General features: G+C 34.0%; 1 protein-coding gene across 8 annotated transcripts in view; it reads left to right on the top strand.

Annotated features, from left to right (window-relative positions):
* The window catches only part of CLOCK (clock circadian regulator), a 157,924-nt gene that overhangs the window by 81,337 nt on the left and 54,819 nt on the right, over positions 1-21,768 (top strand). For 7 of the 8 annotated variants that reach the window (XR_008997738.1, XM_057502237.1, XM_057502235.1 and 4 more), the window contains 5 exons: positions 5,208-5,297; positions 7,615-7,674; positions 11,229-11,377; positions 14,078-14,169; positions 18,386-18,475. Coding sequence is in view for 7 of the 8 variants with exons in the window: in XM_057502237.1 (XP_057358220.1) it covers positions 5,251-5,297; positions 7,615-7,674; positions 11,229-11,377; positions 14,078-14,169; positions 18,386-18,475 (438 nt within the window). In the remaining variant the exon portion in view is untranslated. Of the gene's footprint in view, positions 1-5,207; positions 5,298-7,614; positions 7,675-11,228; positions 11,378-14,077; positions 14,170-18,385; positions 18,476-21,768 lie in introns of those variants that run through there. The other variant, XM_036895299.2, reaches the window with a different exon arrangement.

The raw sequence follows: 21,768 nt of genomic DNA, 5'->3' as shown, positions 1-21,768 counted from the left end.
TTATCCATTCATCTAGTGATGGACACTTAGGTTGCTTCCATATCTTGGCTATTGTAAATAGTGCTATGATAAACATAGGGGTGCATCTGTCTTTTTGAATCTGAGAACTTGCTTTCTTTGGTTAAATTCCTAGGAGTGGAATTCCCAGGTCAAATGGTATTTCTGTCTTTAGTTTTTAGAGGAACCTCCATAGTGCTTTCCAGAATGGTTGAACTAATTTACATTCCCACCAGCAGTGTAGGAGGGTTTGCCTTTCTCCACGTCCTTGCCAGCATTTGTTTTTCCTTGTGTTTTCGATGCTGGGCATCCTAACTGGTGTGAGGTGATGTCTCATTGTGGTTTTAATTTGCATTTCCCTGATAATTAGTGATTCCCTTAAAAATAACATGTCTATCAATTGGCTGGAAAAGTAGAGAAAAGATCTTAGACTAGTTATTGTTAGTGATATAGCCCTACATTGTTCAGTTAGCTGGGCAACAAGTAATGTGTGGAAAAATATTGTTAACAACAATAGAAAAATAAATGAATAAAGCATCAGACCCTACTTTCTTAACCATTTTGGATCCACTTGTATGTCAGGATGTCCCTTCCTATAAAGTCTAAGCCCTGATTCTTGGGGTCTTTTTTTTTTTGTCCCCTAGTTTGTGTTATATTCTTTCTTTTAATAATTAAACATCCATATACTTGTAGCCATATAAGGCTTGAGTCTGGCTTTTTAACTTTAAATGGAAACTGCTCTTTTTTAATTCACCCAAATTGGTTCTGTTACCTTTACACCATTCTTTTGTTCAGTGATAGAACCAGCCTCCATTATTACCTTGATAAATATGTATGTTGGACCAGAGGGTCATACTTAGGTGATCTTTAAAGTCTCTTCTAACCCTAAAATTCTGTCACCCTATGTTCCATCTGTTGATGTTAACCAAGACTCTTAAAATCAGTATTTTGTCCTAGTACCAGTTATTTTTATTTTTACCTCTGACTCCTGTACTTACTTATTATTTTTTCAGAATTCTTAGCCCTTTATAGTTCCAACCCTGCAGCCATATCCACGTAGGCAGTGCAGCATCATTATTAAGGGTTATTCTCTCTCCCTGTCATGAATGTACATTTGAAAACAATGATACAATATTTTAGAACCTCATGTTCTTAGAACACCTTTAATTTTTTCTGGGCTAATTAAAGTTACATATTAATTTCCTAAGCTTTAAATAAAAATAAAAGGTAGAATTACACCTCAAAACTTAGCATATTTATTAGAATTAGGTGGTTACTCAATATTTAATTCATAACTATAGGTCATAACTATTTTATGTGGATAAAACTTGCCTTACACTTTGGAAAAAAAAATATAGAGAGGGAGAAATTTTAGGCTTATGATCCATTTTTTTTTATTAAGGTATCATTGATATACAATCTTATGAAGGTTTCACATGAGCAATGTTATGGTTACTACATTCACCCATATTATCAAGTCCCCCCCAACACCCCATTGCAGTCACTGTCTATCAGCTTAGTAAGATGCTACAGAGGCACTACTTGTCTTCTCTGTGCTATACTGCCTTCACTGTGACACCCCTACATTATGTGTGTTAATCATAATGCCCTTTAATCTCTTTCGCCCTCCCTCCCCACTATCCCCACCCCATTCCCTTTCATAACCGCTAGTCTCTTCTTGGAGTCTGTTAGTCTGCTGCTGTTTTGTTCCTTCAGTTTTGTTGTTATACTCCACAAATGGGTGAAATCATTTGGTACTTGTCTTTCTCCACCTGGCTATTTCACTGAGCATAATACCTTCTAGCTCCATCCATGTTGTTACAAATGGTAGAATTTGTTTTCTTCTTATGACTGAGTAATATTTCATTGTGTATATTTATCACATCTTCTTTATCCATTCATCTACTGATGGACACAAGTTGCTTCCATATCTTGGCTATTGTAAATAGTGCTACGATAAACATAGGGGTGCATCTGTCTTTTTGAGGCTGGGATCATGTTTTCTTTGGGTAAATTCCTGGGAGTGGAATTCCTGGGTCAAACAATATTTCTATCTTTAGTTTTTTGAGGAACCTCTCTATTGCTTTCCATAATGGTTGAACTAATTTACATTCCCACCAGCAGTGTAGGAGGGTTCCCCTTTCTCCACATCCTTGCCAGCATTTGTTGTTCCTTGTCTTTTCAATGTTGGCCATCCTGACTGGTGTGAGGTAATATCTCATTGTGTTTTAATTGCATTTCCCTGATAATCAGCGATGTGAAGCATCTTTTCATGTGCCTGTTGGCCATCTAAATTTCTTCTTCGGAGAATTGCCTCTTTATATCCTCTGCTCATTTGTTATTTTTATTTTTTTTATTTTGATATCATTAATCTACAGTTACATGAGGAACATTATGTTTACTAGACTTCCCCCATCAGCAAGTTCCCCCCACATACCCCATTGCAGTCACTGTCCATCAGCATAGTAAGATGCTGTATAATCACTACCTGTCTTCTCTATGCTGTACAGTCTTCCCCATGCCCCCCCATTATACATGCTAATCATAATGCCCCCTTTCTCCCCCCCCTTATCCCTCCCTTCCCACCCATCCTCCCCAGTCCCTTCCCTTTGGTAACTGTTAGTCCATTCTTGGGTTTTGTGAGTCTGCTGCTGTTTTGCTCCTTCAGTTTTTTCTTTGTTCTTATACTCCACATATGAGTGAAATCATTTGGTACTTGTCTTTCTCCGCCTGGCTTATTTCACTGAGCATAATACCCTCTAGCTCCATCCATGGTGTTGCAAATCTCTGCCCATTTTTTAATCAGGTTATTTGCTTTTTGGGTGTTGAGACCTCTGAGTTCTTTATATATTTTGGATATTAACCCTTGTCAGATATGTCACCTACAAATATATTCTCCCATACTGTAGAATGCCATTTTGTTCTACTGATGGTGTCCTTTGCTGTACAGAAGCTTTTTAGTTTGATATAGTCTCACTTGTTCATTTTTGCTTTTGTTTCCCTTGCCCAAGGAGATGTGTTCAGGAAAAAATTGCTCATGTTTATATTCAAGAGATTTTTGCCTATGTTTTCTTCTAAGAATTTTATGGTTTCATGACTTACATTCAGGTCTTTGATCCATTTCGAGTTTACTTTTGTGTGTGGAGTTAGGCAATAATCCAGTTTCATTCTCTTCCATGTAGCTTTCCAGTTTTGCCAACACCAGTTGTTGAAGAGGCTGTCATTTCCCCATTGTATATCCTTGGCTCCTTTATCTTTTATTAATTGACCATATATGCTTTGGTTTATATCTGGGCTCTCTATTCTGTTCCATTGATCTATGGGTCTGTTCTTGTGCCAGTACCAAATCGTTTTGATTACTGTGGTTTTATAGTAGAGCTTGAAGTTAGGGAGCATAATCCCCCTCGCTTTATTCTTCCTTCTCAGGATTTCTTTGGCTATTTGGGGTCTTTTGTGGTTCCATATTAATTTTAGAAATGTTTGTTCTAGTTAATTGAAGAATGCTGTTGGTATTTTGATAGGGATGGCATTGAAGCTGTAGATTGCTTTAGACAGTTTGGCCATTTTGACAATATTAGTTCTTCCTATCCAGGAGCACGAGATCTACTTCCATGTATTTGTGTCTTTAATTTCTCTCATGAGTGTTCTGTAGTTTTCAGCATATAGGTCTTTCACCTCCTTGGTTAGGTTTATTCCTAGGTATTATATTCTTTTTGATGGAATTGTAAATGGAATTGTTTTCTTCATTTCTCTGTCTGCTAGTTCATCATTAGTATATAGGAATACCACAGATTACTGTGTATTAATTCTGTATCCTGCAGCTTTGTTGAATTCAGTTATTAGTTCTAGTTGAGTTTTGGTGGATTCTTTAGGGTTTTTTGTGTACACCATCAAGTCATTTTAAACAGTGACAGTTTAACTTCTTCCTTACCAATCTGGATGCCTTTTATCTCTTTGTGTTGTCTGATTGCCATGGCTAGGACCTCCAGAACTATGTTGAATAAAGGGGGGAGAGAGGGCATCCTTTTTTTGTTCCCGATCTTAGAGGAAGAGCTTTCAGCTTTTTGCTGTTAAGTATGATGTTGGCTGTGGGTTTTGTCATATATGGCCTTTATTATGTTGAGGTACTTGCCCTCTATACACATTTTGTTGAGTTTTTATCATGAATGGATGTTGAATTTTGTCAAATGCATTTTCGTCATCTTTTGAGATGATAGTGTGATTTGTGATCCAGTTTTAATATAGTAAATTTGAATTTACTTATAAAGTCTCATATAATAATAAGGTTTTTCTCTTGGCTTCCCTTTACCTCTCTATTATTGGTATTCTCACTTTATGCTCTAGTGATAAAGTAAAAAAATCAATAAAAATTTAAAAAATGATAAGCTAAGTTGAGCATGTCTTGATTTTTCTCTAAAGAAAATGTGAACCTCTTAATGTCTCTGAAATATTATGCTCCCTTGTTTATAAAGTCCTGCACCTTTGTAAATTGCAATTCTAGTGGCTTAGGTTCCTTTCAACTACTACCTCTTTCTGTTCTCTGCTCTGTTATTTCTTTAAATTAAGTTATCATACAAATCACACAGGGACCATGTTAAACTGTAGATTCTGATTCAGTAGGACTGGTATGGCATGCAAGATTCTGTCTTTTAACAAGCTCTCAGATGATGCTGGCATCTCTGGGGCCGTATCTTCACTAACAGCAATCTAGACTACCTAACAAGCTCATTGTCATCAAGAATATTTCCCCTGATCCCCCCTCTATACCCTCATTATCTCTTTTCTTATGATTATTTAGGTATCTATCTCCCTATTCAGTTGCAGATTTTGCCTACAGGGACTGTGTCTTTCATCCTGATATCCCCAAAGCTTTGCATATTGTTTTCATACATGTTTTCAACAAGTGTTGTTTGCCCATTAGATGGTGTTATTATGTCCTATTTACATAGTCAAATATATATACTGAATATTACGATTAGATTTTTTATTTTTATTATTTTGTAGAAGAAAGGAAATGAATTATGAACCTCAATATTTTTTCTCTGTAGTCCTTTTTTAGAAGGAATAAAACCATCAAATGTGCCCCAGCTGGCCTTTGGTACAAAAATATTTTGAAGTCTTTATAATAGCATATAGTGTTACTCAAGATTACTGTGTCTGTAGAAATGTTTTTCAGAAAACTAATGACTGTATTTTTCTTACTACCCAAGGAGAAGTACAAATGTCTACCACAAGACGAAAACGTAATATGTTATGCTGTTTACCGTAAGCTGTAGTAAAATGAGCTCAATTATTGACAGGTATGTTTTTTAGACTCTTTATCTTGAATTATGTAAAGCTATTTTAAGATTCACTACTATACCAATGGCCTGTATCAAACTAATAACAGGTGTTTTACGCTGAAACATAATTACCACATTCAGTTTCTGTTTTGAATAATATGGTGTAATAGTAAGATGTATTAATATTATCTGTAACCAGTCGACAGTGTGTGGTTTGTGTTCTAAAGAGGTCTTGAGTTGTACTTCTATGATTTGATCAGAGCTGCTCTGAATGAAATGGTGAAAGTTGGAAATGTTTCCTTGGTACGTTATGGAATCTTCTATCTCCTCATCTCTTGTCCTTTTTCTCCTTATCTTTTGTGCTAACTTTAAGCATTTTAGTATTTGTGATTGATCAGAGGTAACTGTAATTGGGATTTCACTAGTTGAAATTATAATCTTTAAGTCTTACTCTTGGGAATTGGATAAACTTCCTTGTTTCTTTGCTTTTAAGATTTTTCTTACATTTTAGTATTTCTGACATTGGGATTCATTTTACAATTGGCTCATCACAGCAGCATTAGTAACATTTTTTTCCTTAGTGGCACATAAGATACTGGTCAGTTTTGTAATCACTGGTATTTCAAATCTGATAAAATATAGTAGCATTTTAAGCACCTCCTCTTTGGCAGCTAATATGCAGAATACTTTTTATATACTCTTTCACCTCACAATTCTGTGAGGTTTTACAGATGACGGAACTGTAGGTCAGTGAAGTTAGTTTGTTTAAGGTCACATAGTAAGTAAGGAGCCTGTATTATGACCTGTGTTGATCTGACACTCTAAGGTTTCTGTGCTTTTATTATAGCATACTGTATGATTCTTCCATAGGGGATTCCTTGAGAGTTTTGTAGCTAGAGTTGTACACAGAAGTGAATTATGATGTCTGGAGGCAACTTTCTCCCTTTCCTGTGAGATAAACAGTGAAGATAGCTACTCTACTGGAACTTAAGACCTAAGGAGCAAGGGGTTTCCTTATAGACGCCTCACTGCACCACTGCCGTAGATTTGGGCTATGCCATAGTTTTAGGTGGAATCTGTGTGTAGCTTTCTCAGAAAAGATGTTTCTTCCCTGCTCATGAGAAATTAAATATGATTTTGGTATTATGCTTCTGAATGATTGTTAGTTTCCTATTCAAGAGAATATGCTGTCTAGGGGAAGACATCTCTATTCAGACATAAAGCTGTGGTTCTTAATAGTAGTTTGTTATCTCTTTGACTATCATGAAAACTATGGACTCTCTCCTCAGTAAAATGCATAAACATACAGAATTTTAAATAAATTTGAATGCATACATGGAACCCCAAAATTCATAATGGAATACTATGACACAAGATTTGCAGATGTTCTTATTAATGGGTCCAGGAGGCACTGTATAGGCCTTTACAGGCTACAGAAAGGTGTGGTTAAGGGAGTAAGTAGTAAATTCATGTGAAACCTCATAAATCACCTCAAACTATGTAATACTACTCCTTTGGTTTAGGGGTTAGCCACCGATGCTTTTGATTCCGTTTATTAGAATGCTCTTCTCTAGATCTTCCCATAACCAACCCCTCTTGTCGGTCATTTAGATCTCAGTTCAGATATCTCCACTCAACAAGTCCTTCCCTAATCATTCAGACCAAGGTTAACTACCCAGTAACTAAAACATCGTACCTTTAAAAAAAAAACCTTAACCATCATACATTATCATGTTAATTTGTTTCTACTAGAAAATAAGCTGTAGGAGGGACTTACATGCCTGGTTAACTGCTCTTTAACCATGTCCAAAACAGAGCCTGGGACATGAGTGCTAATAAATTTTTGTCAAAAGAATCAGTAATAAATGGAAGTGTATTTATTTAATTTAATATGCTAGATATTGTGTGTTTATGAGTGGTTTGTGGTTTTATAAAGTGAATGTCCCAAAATAGTCTTTAAATTATGCTGTTACAGTTAAAAATAATTTTAAGTGAATCATTTTATATAATGGCAAATACACTTTTTATAGATTTTCACTGGTTACTAAGAGTTTTGAAATAAGATATTTAACCTCTAGTTAATTTTCATTTAGCATGCTGTGCATATAGTATAGCCAAGTTAAGTAATTTTGAAGTTCACATTTATAATAAAGTTAAACATGACTAATTTTCTAATACTTAATAGAAAACAGGGTAATAGTAGTTTGAATTTATGCAATCCATTAAATCTACTAGGATCCTTAAATATAACTGATTTGATTCACATATAATTTTAGTATTGTTGCTTAATGAATCTCCTCTTATTTTCTGTATCCACTTTTCTTTTTTCTTTTAGAGAAGATGGTAGTATTTTTGATGGGTTCGTGGAAGAAGATGACAAGGACAAAGCAAAAAGGTAGTTCAACTCAAGATGTAAAATGTAATTAAATAAATAATAACGAAATGTGAAAGTAATTAAATAGTAAATCAGTGATTTCTAAAAGCTGCCTGCCTTAGTAACGTAGCTATATTAGCAAGGTGGAAGAACTTAGAGTATCAATATGCAGTTTATAACTAACAAAATTATGTTTTAAAAGTTCCGTTCTTACACATACTATGGGTACATAATATGTATGTGATGTCATTATGGATGTTAACCTTCTGCACTTGGCTGAGGTAGGGTTTGCCTGGATTCACCATGTAGTTACTGTTTCCCCTTAACCTATTCTGTTCTTTAAAAGCAAAGCCCACTATCAGAGTAGAGGTGGAGGGAATTAAACTCCATCTCCAATAGGAAGGGATTCCTACCTGTATTTGGAATTCTCTTGTAAAAAAATTGTCTCTCTCCCATTTATTTATATCTGTGTGGATTCATGTGTATTTTATACTTTAGTTTATATTCCAGTGCTATTTTACTTTTTTGTTCAACTTGTTCCAGCTTTGGCCCTTGGGAGGTCTTTTGCGGTTGGCTTCTGTGTCCTCTTACCTGCCTCCGTTTTCCAATAGAAAGGAAAGGTAGATGATGGAGAGAGAGAGGGAAGAATTGCTGGAGGGGTATCACCAAGAAGGTGAGGGAATGGGATCTAGAGCCATGGGTGGAGGGGGTGTTCAACTCAATTAGGAGCCTTGACAATTTATTATGTCAGGAGGGAGGGTCCAGGTAGCATGACAACCAAGTTTGTAGTCATTGAGAGTGAGCAGGAAACACTGTGGTTTTTTTCCAGGCATGTTGAGCTACATGGGTACTTCAACAAGGATAAGGGTGTTACTGCATCACACACAAGCACAAAAGATAACATGTAATGAGTAATGCTTCCTAAATGTCTGTATTTAGGGTACTGGTTAAGAAAAATATGCACAATAACCAGGTAAATTGCTAAATACTTTGATGAATGATTCATAAAATATATCTAAGAAGAAGATTTTGAGGAAAGCTGTACAACGTTATTCAAGGAGATAAAAAGATCTGGCTATGAAGCTAAAAGCATATAATAAGACAAATGCCTTAACCTTAACCTCAATCTAGTGGAGGGAGGTTCTTATAAAATACTTCAGGGTAGAGATAAAGTGGGAATATTCAGCCTTACCTGAATAAAGAGGGAGAACTCTAAGGAACTGACTTGGACAATCTTAAAGTCCAAGTTTGTGGATGGATAAGATGAGCTAGGAGTATTCTATTTGCAAAGACTCAGAAGGTTTGATCATGTTTTTAGGGAACCAAAAATACTGTGGCTGTGGGAAACCTTGGAGAAAGAGAAGGAACCTCACAATGATGTTGTCATAATTGAACAGGACCACATTGAACTCTGACGGAAAACCATGATGAGTTAGAGACTTTAGGGTTGAACTGAGAACAAAGGGAGTTTTGTACTTACTCCCAACATGAAACATCTGTGGCCTGTTACCAGCAAGGTCATCACAAGGGCTACCTCCAGTCTGAGTGTAATAGGCAGTAAAGTTTGTGTTAACAGTTGTGTTCCAGTGGCAGAGCTGGCAATAATATTGAATTTCTGTATCTTTTCTTCCCATGTAGTTAAATTTCTGATTTGAATTATTACTTCATGGTAACTGTATGACCCTGGGCATGTTCTTCTTTATGCCTGAGTTGTCACACCTGTAAAATGAAAAATAATAATGAAATCTACCTTGTACATATAAATGAGATTTCACAAATGTTTACAGTAGTGCCTAGCATAAAAGTGTGTATATGGGCTAATGTATTCAGATATTTCATGCATACTAATTGTCAGGTGCTTATTTCTTAGTTTTCTAGAGGAGTATAACTAGATCCATATGTCCAAGCTTCTTATGTCTGTCCTTTAAAATGTTAAACAGGCAATTTCACCATATTTAAATTCTCCCCAAACCATCTGTTCACCAAAATCAGTACCATGTTTTATATTTTACATTGATAAACAGCATTACCAGTAACTTGGGAATCCTCTTATATTTTCCTTTTGCTTTCTCACTCCAAACCAAATCTGATTTAACTACTTGATTGTTCTGCCTCTTAAACCCTTAAACCCACACTGCTCTGTTAATATTGCCACTGTCATGGTTTATAGGCTGAGATGCAGCCATTGCCTCCTAAGTGGTCACCTGGCCTTGAGTTTTGTTTGGCATTTAGTTAAGTTTTCAGTAGCATTTGCTCAATGAATATGTTTTGCCAAGTGTTGGTCCTTTCATTACTCTGATGCCAGAGTGGTCTTATTAACAAGCAAATCTGTTCATGGCATTTCTTTGCTTAAAAACTTTCAGTACATTCTGATGACTTTCAGAAGTAAACTAAAATACTTTTCTGTAGCATGAAAAATTTATGATTTCTTTCAGTACTTATTACTCCCACCTGCCTCTCAACTCCACCATACATGGTGGAGTATCCCTAGCCCTTTATAGCACAGTCTCTTGTCATTATAGCAAGCATTCATTGTTTGATGAGAATATCACTTAATACTTATTAAGTTTCTTAAGATGTTTGAACAATTGTATTTGTCCCCAGTACTAATACAGAATAAAGGCTTGTTCTTAACTGAAAAATGAAAAATAAATAAAATAAATAAAATAAAATAAAATAAAATAAAATAAAATAATCCTCTGACTTTTGGGAAAGTAGTAAGCTTAAATAAAAAGTCTATTTGAAAATCTGACTTCACAAAAGAGATTATAGAGTGGTTAATTGCACTATAAATAATTGTATTTATTTATTATTGTTTATTATATAAAATATAAATGTAATTATCTTGAGGTCTTAGTACAACTAAGTATTTACTGGTTACTGCTTCACATAGAACAATAGTAATTATTCACTTAACATATATTTTGAGAGCTTACTGTTAGATGTTATGCTTAAATACTTAGGTGAAAAAAAATTGGGCTCTGTTATCAAGGAGCCCACAGCCTAATGGAGAGACAGATATGCAAACAAATAGTTATAGCTTGATGTTGGAGGCTAGGGTGTAGGAATAAAGAGAAAGAATGTATGGAAAAGCCTGAGAGTAGTGAGATTTTCATTTTTAGATTTCTGATTGTAACTTAAAACTTAAAGGAAATGAATAACTTTTTTCTATTCGTTAATTATAAACAATTTGTATTTACACATTGTATGTACTTTGACAAAGTGTATGTCTCAGTAATTTTCATAATAACCTAATAAGAAAAATATAAATTCTTGGTAAATATTAGATTAAGTAAAAGCCAATGTTAAAATGCAATTTGTCTTGCTGGCATTTTCATAAAAATATGTGTGACAAATGCTTAATTTGTAAAAGTTTCTTTAATGATAAATTGAGAAAAATTATTGCCCAAATTAACTATATAGCATTAGTAACCTAGGAGATAAATATTTATTACTATCTATATTAATGGAAATACATGCTGTGTGGTTTTGTCCAAATTGAGCATTGTTTTAAACTATTAGTGTAATTGAATGGATTATTTGAAAACTGCTTATTTAATTTTTTATTTCACCAGAGTATCTAGAAATAAATCTGAGAAGAAACGTAGAGATCAGTTTAATGTTCTCATTAAAGAACTGGGATCCATGCTTCCTGGGAATGCTAGAAAGATGGACAAATCTACTGTTCTACAGAAGAGCATTGATTTTTTACGAAAACATAAAGGTAAACTTTAAACTTTGTAAAGTGGATTTTTTTTTTATAACAGACTCTTCCTTAAAAGCATAATGTAACAGAATCTTGTCAGTGATGATTAACATTGGCTGCTTCCCAACCTTTTTTAAAAGAAAAATATGTTTCCTTTTTAAAGATTTGCCGGTATGTTCTTTCTTTCATTCAACAAAACATTTTTTTACTGCCTATAACATCCTAGATCCTTGTGGTGCATGGTAGCAGACAACTAATTGCAATGCAGATAATTAGAATGTGAGTAGGGTTTGTAAACCATAGACTTGCGGTGAGAACACAGAGGAAAGAATGTGTCAAGGAAGGCTTAAAAATAGTTGCATTTTCAACCAAATCTTCCTTTTAATGAAGGAAAACAGCATTTCACATGTAGGAAATAGCATGTGCAAAAAACAGACTGGGAGAGTTCAGTGTAACAGGGGCATACTTTGAATTGGAAAGTTATGAGTATATATGAAAGAAAGGCAATGGCCAGATTGTGAGGGACTTAATGTGTCATATTAAAAGGTGTTTCATTATATGTTTAGGAAATAAACACTATGTTTTAAAATAAAGTGATTATCTGTTAATTGATGTAAATTACTTTGACTAAGTGAGTCATGAAAATAAATTTAAAGAATACTAAGAATTTTGGTAACAGATAATGAAAAATTTGTAGAAGGGTATTTCTTTTTTCAGAAATGAAACTGCAAAATTTCTCAGAAGGAGAATTTGTGACTAGTACCTCTGCTTGCTTACTTCTCCCTAGTTACTCTGTAATGCATTACTAGCCTCCCTTATGCTCCTCCACTCCTTGAAATTATTTTTGTTAATTTCACTAGTGCCATTGTCCCACTCCCTCTGCTGCCAATAAAACAGTTGCTTTTTCTTATACATCTTCTTCTCTACATCTTTGAAGCACTGGAAATTTTAATCCATCCTCTATTGGTTTTCTTTGCCCTTGGCTTGTGTGAGATTATTCTTCATTCTTCTCCCCCTTCCTAACTGAAACTAACCTTTTTCTTCTTTTTCTGCCCTCTAAATGTGACATTTCTCAAGGTCTTATCTTTTTTATTATTGCTTTCTCTTACATTCTTTCCCTTAGTTAACTAATTCAATAGTTTCAGCCTTGCCTCTCTATTAGACTACTTAATTTGTATTTTAAATGAAAACTTTTTAACCTTTTATTTCCAGACAGATTCTGGATCTTTCTTTTGCATGTCCTCAATCTCAACACATCTAAAACTAAATTCATTTTCATTTTTGAGAAAAAGTCACCTTTTTCTCAACTTTCCTTTTTTCATTTTTGCTGCACCATCCTTTCAGTCCCCCAGGACTCAAGCCGGAAAAGATTTTTGGATTTTTTACATCCATCTTAGTACTATATCAGTTGCCAGATTCTGTTGATTCTTCAGTAAATTTCTTGTCTTCATTTTTATTGCCACCATTATCATTACATTTTACCTCTTCAAAGAGTATTGTCCCTTGTTAGGTGGCACACTCAATCCCTCAGACATTGTAGTTCAATAAGTGATTGTTGAATGAAATGAAATAATATGCATGCATTTCTTCCTGACAATAGATGGTTAATTTTGTCATTAAGTAGATCGGTAGTTTTTGTTTTTTGTTTTTTAAAGTTGGGTATATAATTCTCACAAAAATAAAATTTACCTTAAAATGAAAGGAAATTTTTATATACTTAATACTCTTAAGTAAGCCTGTGTTTAACTAAATTTGATAGGATTTGCTTGTGATTTAAATACTTTATTCTGAATGTATATAATTGTTGTGAATTTGAAAAGCATAACTATATTCTACAGAATTAGTAGGTAGACTTCTCAGTTACTCTTCGTATTCTAGTTCAGGCATTTCCAATATGCCAAATTTTGGGTGCCAGTTTAATATATTTATCGATGGAAATGGAAAAGACATTTAATGCCTATATAGTTCAGTTTTCATCATTTATGAATAGCTTTCTCATAACTAGATCCATTTAGAAGTATGTTGCAAAATAAATTATAGTAATTGTGTTAAAATGTGTGCCCCAAGCCAAGAATCTACAAATTTTTGACCAGGTTCCTACCATGAAGAATATATGCAAGAGGATACAAAGCAAAGTAACTATAAGATTTTTTTAAAGTTTTTGCCCCAATTCTTAATTTAGTTTTCTTCATTAATTAAGCATAGAGCACCTCAGACTGGCAGGAATCTTTCTGCCTAGGAACAGGCAGGGCCTAAAGTTTTGTTAAAAGGAGACTGACTGATCTTCTTGGCTCTGTTCCTCCAGGCTCACATCCTTATGTCTGCTCTAGGTTCAACCATTTGAATGTCCAGGAAAGGAAGAAGAAAAAACTTTCTTCATAATGCTTGATCTAATCCCCTTGTTCTGATGCTTTGGTCATTGTATCAAGCAGGACCCAATCTCAGATGTATCAGCAACACAGTCTATCAAAGGTCCCCAGAGAAAAACAAAAGACTGGTATTTCCAAGAGACCAAATCCAAGGAGATAACTTGCCACATTAGCTCAAATATTTCCTTATACCTGGACTTCCTACCTAGACCAGTAAATGTTACTGCCTATGGTTCTTATTAAATTAGAGTGGGAGGAGAGAAGACAACTTGTAGGACTTTTGTGTTGCTCCTTTCTCCTACCCTGTGTTTGAAGTGTGCTGCTAATGTATCAAATACTCTGTTTACAGAAATCACGGCACAGTCAGATGCCAGTGAAATTCGACAGGACTGGAAACCTACATTCCTTAGTAATGAGGAGTTTACACAATTAATGTTGGAGGTATGTCCAGATTTAATTTTTGAAAAGTTTTTTGTTTTCTTCAAAAATCAATCACAGGAATGACTATTTTAGTATAGTTTTAACAGTATTAATTTAATTTTTAAAAGTCTTAATTCATTAAAAATCAAACTATTCTTCATTAAAATTAATCAATGTAGATATTGCAAAGAAGTTGTACCGTGTAGTAAATTAATGCCAGATTTTCATACTTTGAATATTATCAAATTTTTTAAAGGTGTACTAAAAGAAACTTATCCCAAGTTCTCTACCTGAGACCACACTAACAATATGAAGAATAGTAAAGTATTCAGCACATTAAATATTATTTTGAGATATATCCTAATGGACGGTAGGACTTTTTTAAACAAAATCCACATAACACAACATAAAATGATAATAAATGAAGTATTTTGAAACTACTAAAACAATAAAGTTTACATTGATAGTCAACTCTTAAATCAAGTAGAAATTTTTAAAAGGAAATATAGAAATGTTCTTCTATGACACAAATGTTTTTGAAAACAACTTAGAATGTATTTGCTTATAGTTGAAAAACTTAATACCTCATACAATCAACTGTAAAGTCCTCAAAAATTTTGAGTCACTCATACCTCCCAATTTTACTGTTTTTCCTTTTAATCAATTCCTATGTAGAATAATATAGGTATCATCTGTGCACACAGAGTACACAGAATTTAATATCAAATTTCCATGAAAATTTATAATAAATAGGAAACAGAGGTGGTATACTTTGGCAGTAATAGTTAAGGACAAGAAAAATAAGTACATAGCAGAAAGTAGACATAGAAGGAGTAGAGGACAGTAATTGAAGTGGGGATGTAGGGGTTGCTAAATAATTTACATCTCTAGTCCTATTTGTTTGGGTCTGTTATTTTAGACCATAATCATTTACCTATGTTGTGTATGTATATGTAATGGCCATGTTTCAAGTGTCTTTGTATAGTGACTATATCTGAAGCAGCATAGAGTATTTTGAAAATGAGTTATTTTTCTCTTTAGGTGAAACAGTTAACTGCTGGGTTAATTAAGTCTTTGTATATTAAGCAGAAGTGTTACCATATGAACATCTGTTGGAGTATAAATATGTTATATATATTGAAACCTGTGCTTAAAATCTGAAAAGTGAGCACTTTTCACATATTAACTCAGTGAGTCCTTAGAATAATCTCATACTATTAGTATCCATTTATTACTTTCAGATCAGGAAATCAAGGAACAAAGGGATTACGAAACTTGCTCAAAGTAACACAGTTAGTAAGTAGCCCAGCTAGGATTTGTTGCAGGTAGACTAGCATCCCGGCCTAATGGCTTCAGTGTTTGTGCGCACCACCAGTCATGAACTTCTTTTCAGTGAAAGCTGCCGTGGCACAGAACTCTTAACTTAGGAACCAGCTAGCCCTTTAAATTAGTGGACACTTAAGTTACAAACCAAATAATAGTTCCTAATTTCATTAAATATTTTTTCCTCTAAAACGTAGTTAGACATTGTCCAAAATTATCTCTTTGGAAAGAAGTAATATGTCCATGAATGAGTACACACAAGCTAATATCTACATAACACAGGAAATAACTCATAGCTACTCCTTGATTTTTATTTTATGATTATATTTTCAGTGCAATGGTTTAATAAGATCTCCTTTGTTAATCAAAAACTACTTACACTGCTTTATCGGTAATGAAGGTAAATTACCTGTTAACTAATAAGCTAAACAGAAAATCATTGTCTTCAAATGTTTCTTTACAGTGGCCAGACTTTTTAAATTATTTGCCAAGACACATATAGTACATATGTAGATAAATATCAAAAATAACTAAAAGATTCTAGAGATTATAACATAATATACAGTAGAGAAAACTTAAATGTGTTAAAAACTTTGAAAATATAAATCGTTTGTCTCATGATTATCCTTACAGCTTTTAAGGTTACACTCCTAAAAAAGTGTTATTGCCTTATTTTTAATATATCAAGTATATTTTTTATTTTTAGTATTTACATCTACGTAGTAGATACATACGTTCTAACATTAACATGCCAAGGTATGTACAAGATACAGAAAGAATATGTATTAATGTGTGCATATACTGCAGCCTGGGTCCAGCTCACCTAGTTCTGTTATTGCTGGCTATGTTGATCAGATTACAGACAGACAGACAGTCCAGATGCCATTATCAGCAGAATTTCAGATATAGGCTCTATCTTGGAATGTTAAAACTGCTAATAGAAGAGATTCGATCATTCAGTTCAACCTTTTCATTTTATGGATGAGGCCCAGAGAAATTTCAACTTGTCCAAGGACAGATAGATAATTAATGGAAGAACTAGGGCTGAGATCTTAAAATTCACTTGTAATTTATGTGTTCTCCATTTCTCCATTGCCACCCATCCCCCTCTTTCTTATCTTGTTGCCTGAGGAATATTCCTTGCTCTCCTTGGGGAGAGAGGCATTGAGAGTAGTTGAAGAAATCAGGGCTGTTTAGCCTGATCAGGTCTCTGTACGAAATCATCTCAGTGTGACATCATCTCCTAGTATGTAGTTTTTTCCCCTTGGCAGCTGGCTGCTCTCTCCACGAATCTACAAGAAAGGGCTAGTGTCCTGTCAGCTTCATCTTAGATATAAATCCACAACAAAGTAATGTTCCCTTCCCTAAAACTTCCATTCCAGTCTTTCCCAGATTAAACACTCACTCAGTAAGCAATAAAGGTTTGCACAGTCCTTTTATTGTGTGTCAAGTAGATACCAAATAGGAAGATACAGAGTTTTAACTAATGATCCCTTTCCCTTATATCACACAATGTAGGGAAGAAGGGATATGCTTCAAAGTCTTCAGTCTTGGGAGGAGGATGTCCTTCTCTGTCTTGCTCCCTTCCACATCTCACCAATCCTCCTTAAGGCCCTCATCAAGACTCTTAATGGTATATCTTTTTTGCTATTTATATCAACATCTTTTCCTTTGGATCTTTCTTTCCCCCAGTCTTACTATTATCTTCCTTATTATTTTCCTTACCCCTCATACTTGAGTTGCTTTTTCTTAATCCATTCCCTTGAAACTTGGTCCCCTTAGAGCTCGTCCTTTCTCATTTCTTTCCTTCTCAAGTTCATAAAAGAGGAGTTTAAAATGGCCTTTTGATCATCTATCTACTCATCTCTAAACTCATTGTAGTCTGATTCTCCTTCCTATTGACGTAACTCTTTTGAAAGTCATCAAAATTCATTTCTCATTTCCTTGTTTTTTATGTTTGATCTCATTTTATGTTGAACCATTCCTCTTCCTCCTCACTCATTCCTTTTTCCATTGATTTCCTTGATGACAGTGTATTCTGTCTTCCTGTCATTTTTTTTCTGGCACTTCTCCTTTACCCTATGTAGATGATTCCTCTAAGGATTTACCTTTGTCATGCTTCTCTCTTTTGCAGATCTTATCTCTTCAGTGGTCATTTCTGTGCCTAGGATTCTCAAATGAAAGTAGTTTGTAATATATAAAATATAGGATTGCTTTATTATTAATAGTGTATCACCTGCACTGGCTTCTCCTCTGAACTCCAACTTCACATTTCTCAATGCTTGCCTAAGTCCTTTCTTCTTTACTCTTAATGTTACTAATTTCATTCAGATCCTCATTAACTTCTCTATTCCAAAAGCCACTGAGATTTTCCTAACTTAATTTTATTATTCCTCTAAATCCATTTTACATACTACTTCCAGGCCACTCTTCAACAAAAAGTCCTTATGTCTCAACCTGGTATTTAAGGCCATTTCACTTACTTTTTCAGCTTCATTTCCCTTTCACTTTATTCCCCATTATCTCCCTACACTTCAGTCATATACCTCTCTGTTAATATATCCAAAAGGTGATAATATGTTCTTTTGTGTGCCAAAGACACATTATTGATAGTGTATGTGCTTCAGAGATATTAGCATCTTCAAATAAGGATATCTTCATGTAATATACATAGGATAAGGCTAAAACATTAAGTCTTATCTTTTGAAACCAGCTGTTCAGTAGATGGCCATAGAGAGTTTTTTTCCCCCCAGAAGCATTTTAAAGTGCATAAAGATGTATACTAAGGTATGGTAAAGGGGAAATGCTAGCTCTGGGAATTTCCAGGTAAGTCCTTTGTCATTTATCTTAGATTTTTATTTCTATCTTGTGAAATAATTTTTTTCATTTAACTGACTATTATGTTTAATTTCAGGCTCTTGATGGTTTTTTTTTAGCAATCATGACTGATGGAAGCATAATATATGTGTCTGAGAGTGTAACTTCACTGCTTGAACATTTACCAGTAAGTATAAATATCCTGTGATCTCTTTCTTATTTAATGCCGATCTTATTTTTTACTTTTATATTTATTTATTGAAGTAGAGTTGGCATACAATATTATAATAGTTTCAGGTGTACAACATAGTGATTCTACATTTATATATACATTACAAAATGCTCAACATAGTAAGTGTAATTACCATCTTTCACCAGAGTTATTACACTATCATCAATATATTCCTTACCCTGTGCTTTTCATTCCCATGACTTACTTATTTTATAAATGAAAATTTGTATCTTTTTATCCCCTTCACCTATTTCGCCTATCCCCCCACTTCCCTCCCCTCTGGCAGCCACCAGTTTGTTCTCTATTTGTGAGTTATTTCTGTTTTGTTTTTGTTTTTTTTAAGATTCTATGTGTAAATGAAACCATATGGTGTTTATCTTTGTTTACTTCACTTAGCATAATACCTTCAAGATCCATCCATGTTGTCATGAATAGCAAGATTTCATTCTTTTTTATGGCTGAGTAATATTCCATTCTTCTTTATCCATTCACCTATCTCGATGGACAATTAACGTTTCTTCCATATCTTTTCATTTAATGCCTATTTTAAACATTCTAAAACATTAGGAAGTGGACCTCCATGAAAGTGTTGAGCAATGGTTAGAGTGGGGATGAGAGCTGTAAGTATATCTTTGCTTTAGCCTGGCTGTGTTTTCCCAGGTCAGTCATGACTCTGTAATCTGTAGTAACTAAATACTCAATTACCACATTATCTAACCTCTGCTCCTCTTGCCTTCTTTATTTTAATGTTAAGTTTTCAGGTTTCCTTTTTAATCAACCTGGTGAAGATGTTACTGAATCACTGAGAATATCTTGAAAGTAACTAATTTTCTACTGAGATATTTGTTGAAGCATAATTTTCTCAAAAGAATGACTTACAAGTATACACTAAAAATAATAGATAATAGAGTTTTTGTGTTCTGTGTCTTGAATTGATATTATAATGGCCATATTCGGTTTGTTATCAGTATGACTGAAAGGACAGAGAATTAGAATTACATTTTGAATTTGGTTAGGCTGGTGAATACCTGAATTATGTGTTTGCTGTTTTACTCAACATACATTTATTGAACATTTATTGCCAGACACTATGTTAGGTGCTCTGTTGACAATTCTTATGAATTTGAAGTTTTTATTTAATATGTAATGTTCTTATCTAAGGTGAGGCTTTTGCTATAAATATTCTGAAGTTACTTATAAATAACTTATAAAATAGCCATCTGTTGAAAATTTATAACAATACAAAGTAAACTGTTCTATAAGGGCCTCTTTTAAGAGATATTGCAAAGCATGACCTCCCTCCCTTGATTATTCTGCTACTTCATACTTTATAATAAAGAGAATAGACTCCACACTTAAAAAAGGGTAGTTTTCTATTGAAAGCCAGGCAGTAAATAATTTGCTGATTTCTATGGGTCACATAGAAAATGACTTGGCTTTACTGCTCTTCTAGGTACTTTCTTTTCTAGTAAGCTTAAATAGTAGGTGATTATCCCAACATCTAAAAACTGTTTTGAGAGTAAACAATGAGATTATGCCAACTCATAAGTAAACTAGTATGTGCAGAGAAAAGGACAGACTGAGTAACTGAATTTTCTGGGTAACTCTTCTTTTTAAGAATATTTACATAGTAAGAAGAAAGATCCAGGGAAAGAAACACTTGAGGATTAAGATATGACTAAGATTAAGTAATTTAAATAAAAGTATGTTATGTGCTTTTAAACCATATACAATTGTATTGGTTTTACTTTCAGTTACATATTTATAGAAAGTGCATAATCTTTAATCATTATCAGAGCATCATTTGCAATGTGGTCGTACTCTTTCAAAGCTGGCTTCTGGGGCACTTTACTTGAACTCCATTCAGATTTAGATGCCCTTCCTCTCTGTCCTCATGTTACCTTACACATACTGCCATTGTGACACTTACAGTGAATTGTGATTTTCTGTTTATTTGGCTGATTTGGTAGGTAGACTTCTTAAGTGTAAGGGGCCTGATTCCTTTATCCACGTGGGCTAGCTACTTCCTCAGAGAGGCACTTGGTAACTGTTTTTTGAATATATGAAAATGAGTAGATCATTTGATATAGCTGTTTAAAAAATTCCTTCCTGATGGCACACTGGTGGTTCTTTAGTGAGGGAATGTTTAACTGTACTTAGAAATAGACAGTATGTCTACAACAGATCCAGTTGGGATCCAAGTGTTTGATCATTAACATTCATCCCTGCAGTGAAAACACTCTTCATCTTCCTGTTCCCTCCTGGATTATTTTTTTTAACTTTTTATTTTAGTACTTTTTAGATTTACAGAAAAAAATCAAGAAGTACACAGTTCCCATATGCCTTATACGCAAGTTTCCTTTGTTATTAACGTCTTCTGGAACTTTTAAATTGTTTGTGTTAGCCAAAGCACATTGATTGGCAGGTGAATATTTGGACAGAGGAGATTGCTGCGGGTCAGTAGACCCATTTCATTCCATACTGAGTTAATAGTATCTTATTAAAACAGTTTTTGCTGCTCTCTGGTTACTGTGGATACTTTCCTACACTTCAATGACATTACTAAATTGTATGTTATTTGATGGTTGGAAAACATTAATGCAAACGTGTTTTGAAAAAGTGAAATAATACTTATTTAGGATCAGACATAATTAGGGAAAAAATGCTTTTCTGTTTTGGGTTGTCTTAATAATTAAACTGTAACATGCTAAACAAAAAGTTTAAAACAGTGGTGTCCCTCTCTTTGTATTTTAATATACATATCTTCTTGTCTAAAATAGAGTTTTAGCTGTTGCCCAGAAGGGAAGAAACATTAGCAAATCCCTAAATTAGGCTTTATTGTCTGTAATTCAGTTCTATTGTCGACGTAAGTTGGGTCTCTTTACCACACAGTTAAAATTTGTCAAGTTTTAAACTGAGTTTTGATTTCCTCACACTTGACTGAATTTATTCCTGAGAGAGTGTATATTAAATTTTGTAGCCATGTAATATAAGGAAGATGATTAGCATAGCAGAGTCCTGGACTAAAGGTGCCACGATTAAGATAGTGGATGAGTCTTTCCTTTTTTACTCTCCTTAAGTTAGTAGTTTGAAAATATAAACACAAGTGTGTTTTAATAAAATCGGTGAAATCTTTGTCTAAATGGCAGTTGAAGAAATATGATTGAGAATTTTTTTGAATAGTTTTATAATGAGTATGAAAGCTCATTTGATAGGGCCAGAATTTTTGTTCCTTATGCCTGTACATA

This window comes from Manis pentadactyla, chromosome 5 (genome assembly GCF_030020395.1).
Source record: "Manis pentadactyla isolate mManPen7 chromosome 5, mManPen7.hap1, whole genome shotgun sequence".
In the NCBI taxonomy this organism is placed as follows: domain Eukaryota; kingdom Metazoa; phylum Chordata; class Mammalia; order Pholidota; family Manidae; genus Manis; species Manis pentadactyla.
Note: the sequence above shows the minus strand (reverse complement) of the source record. Positions and strands in the feature narration are given on the sequence as shown.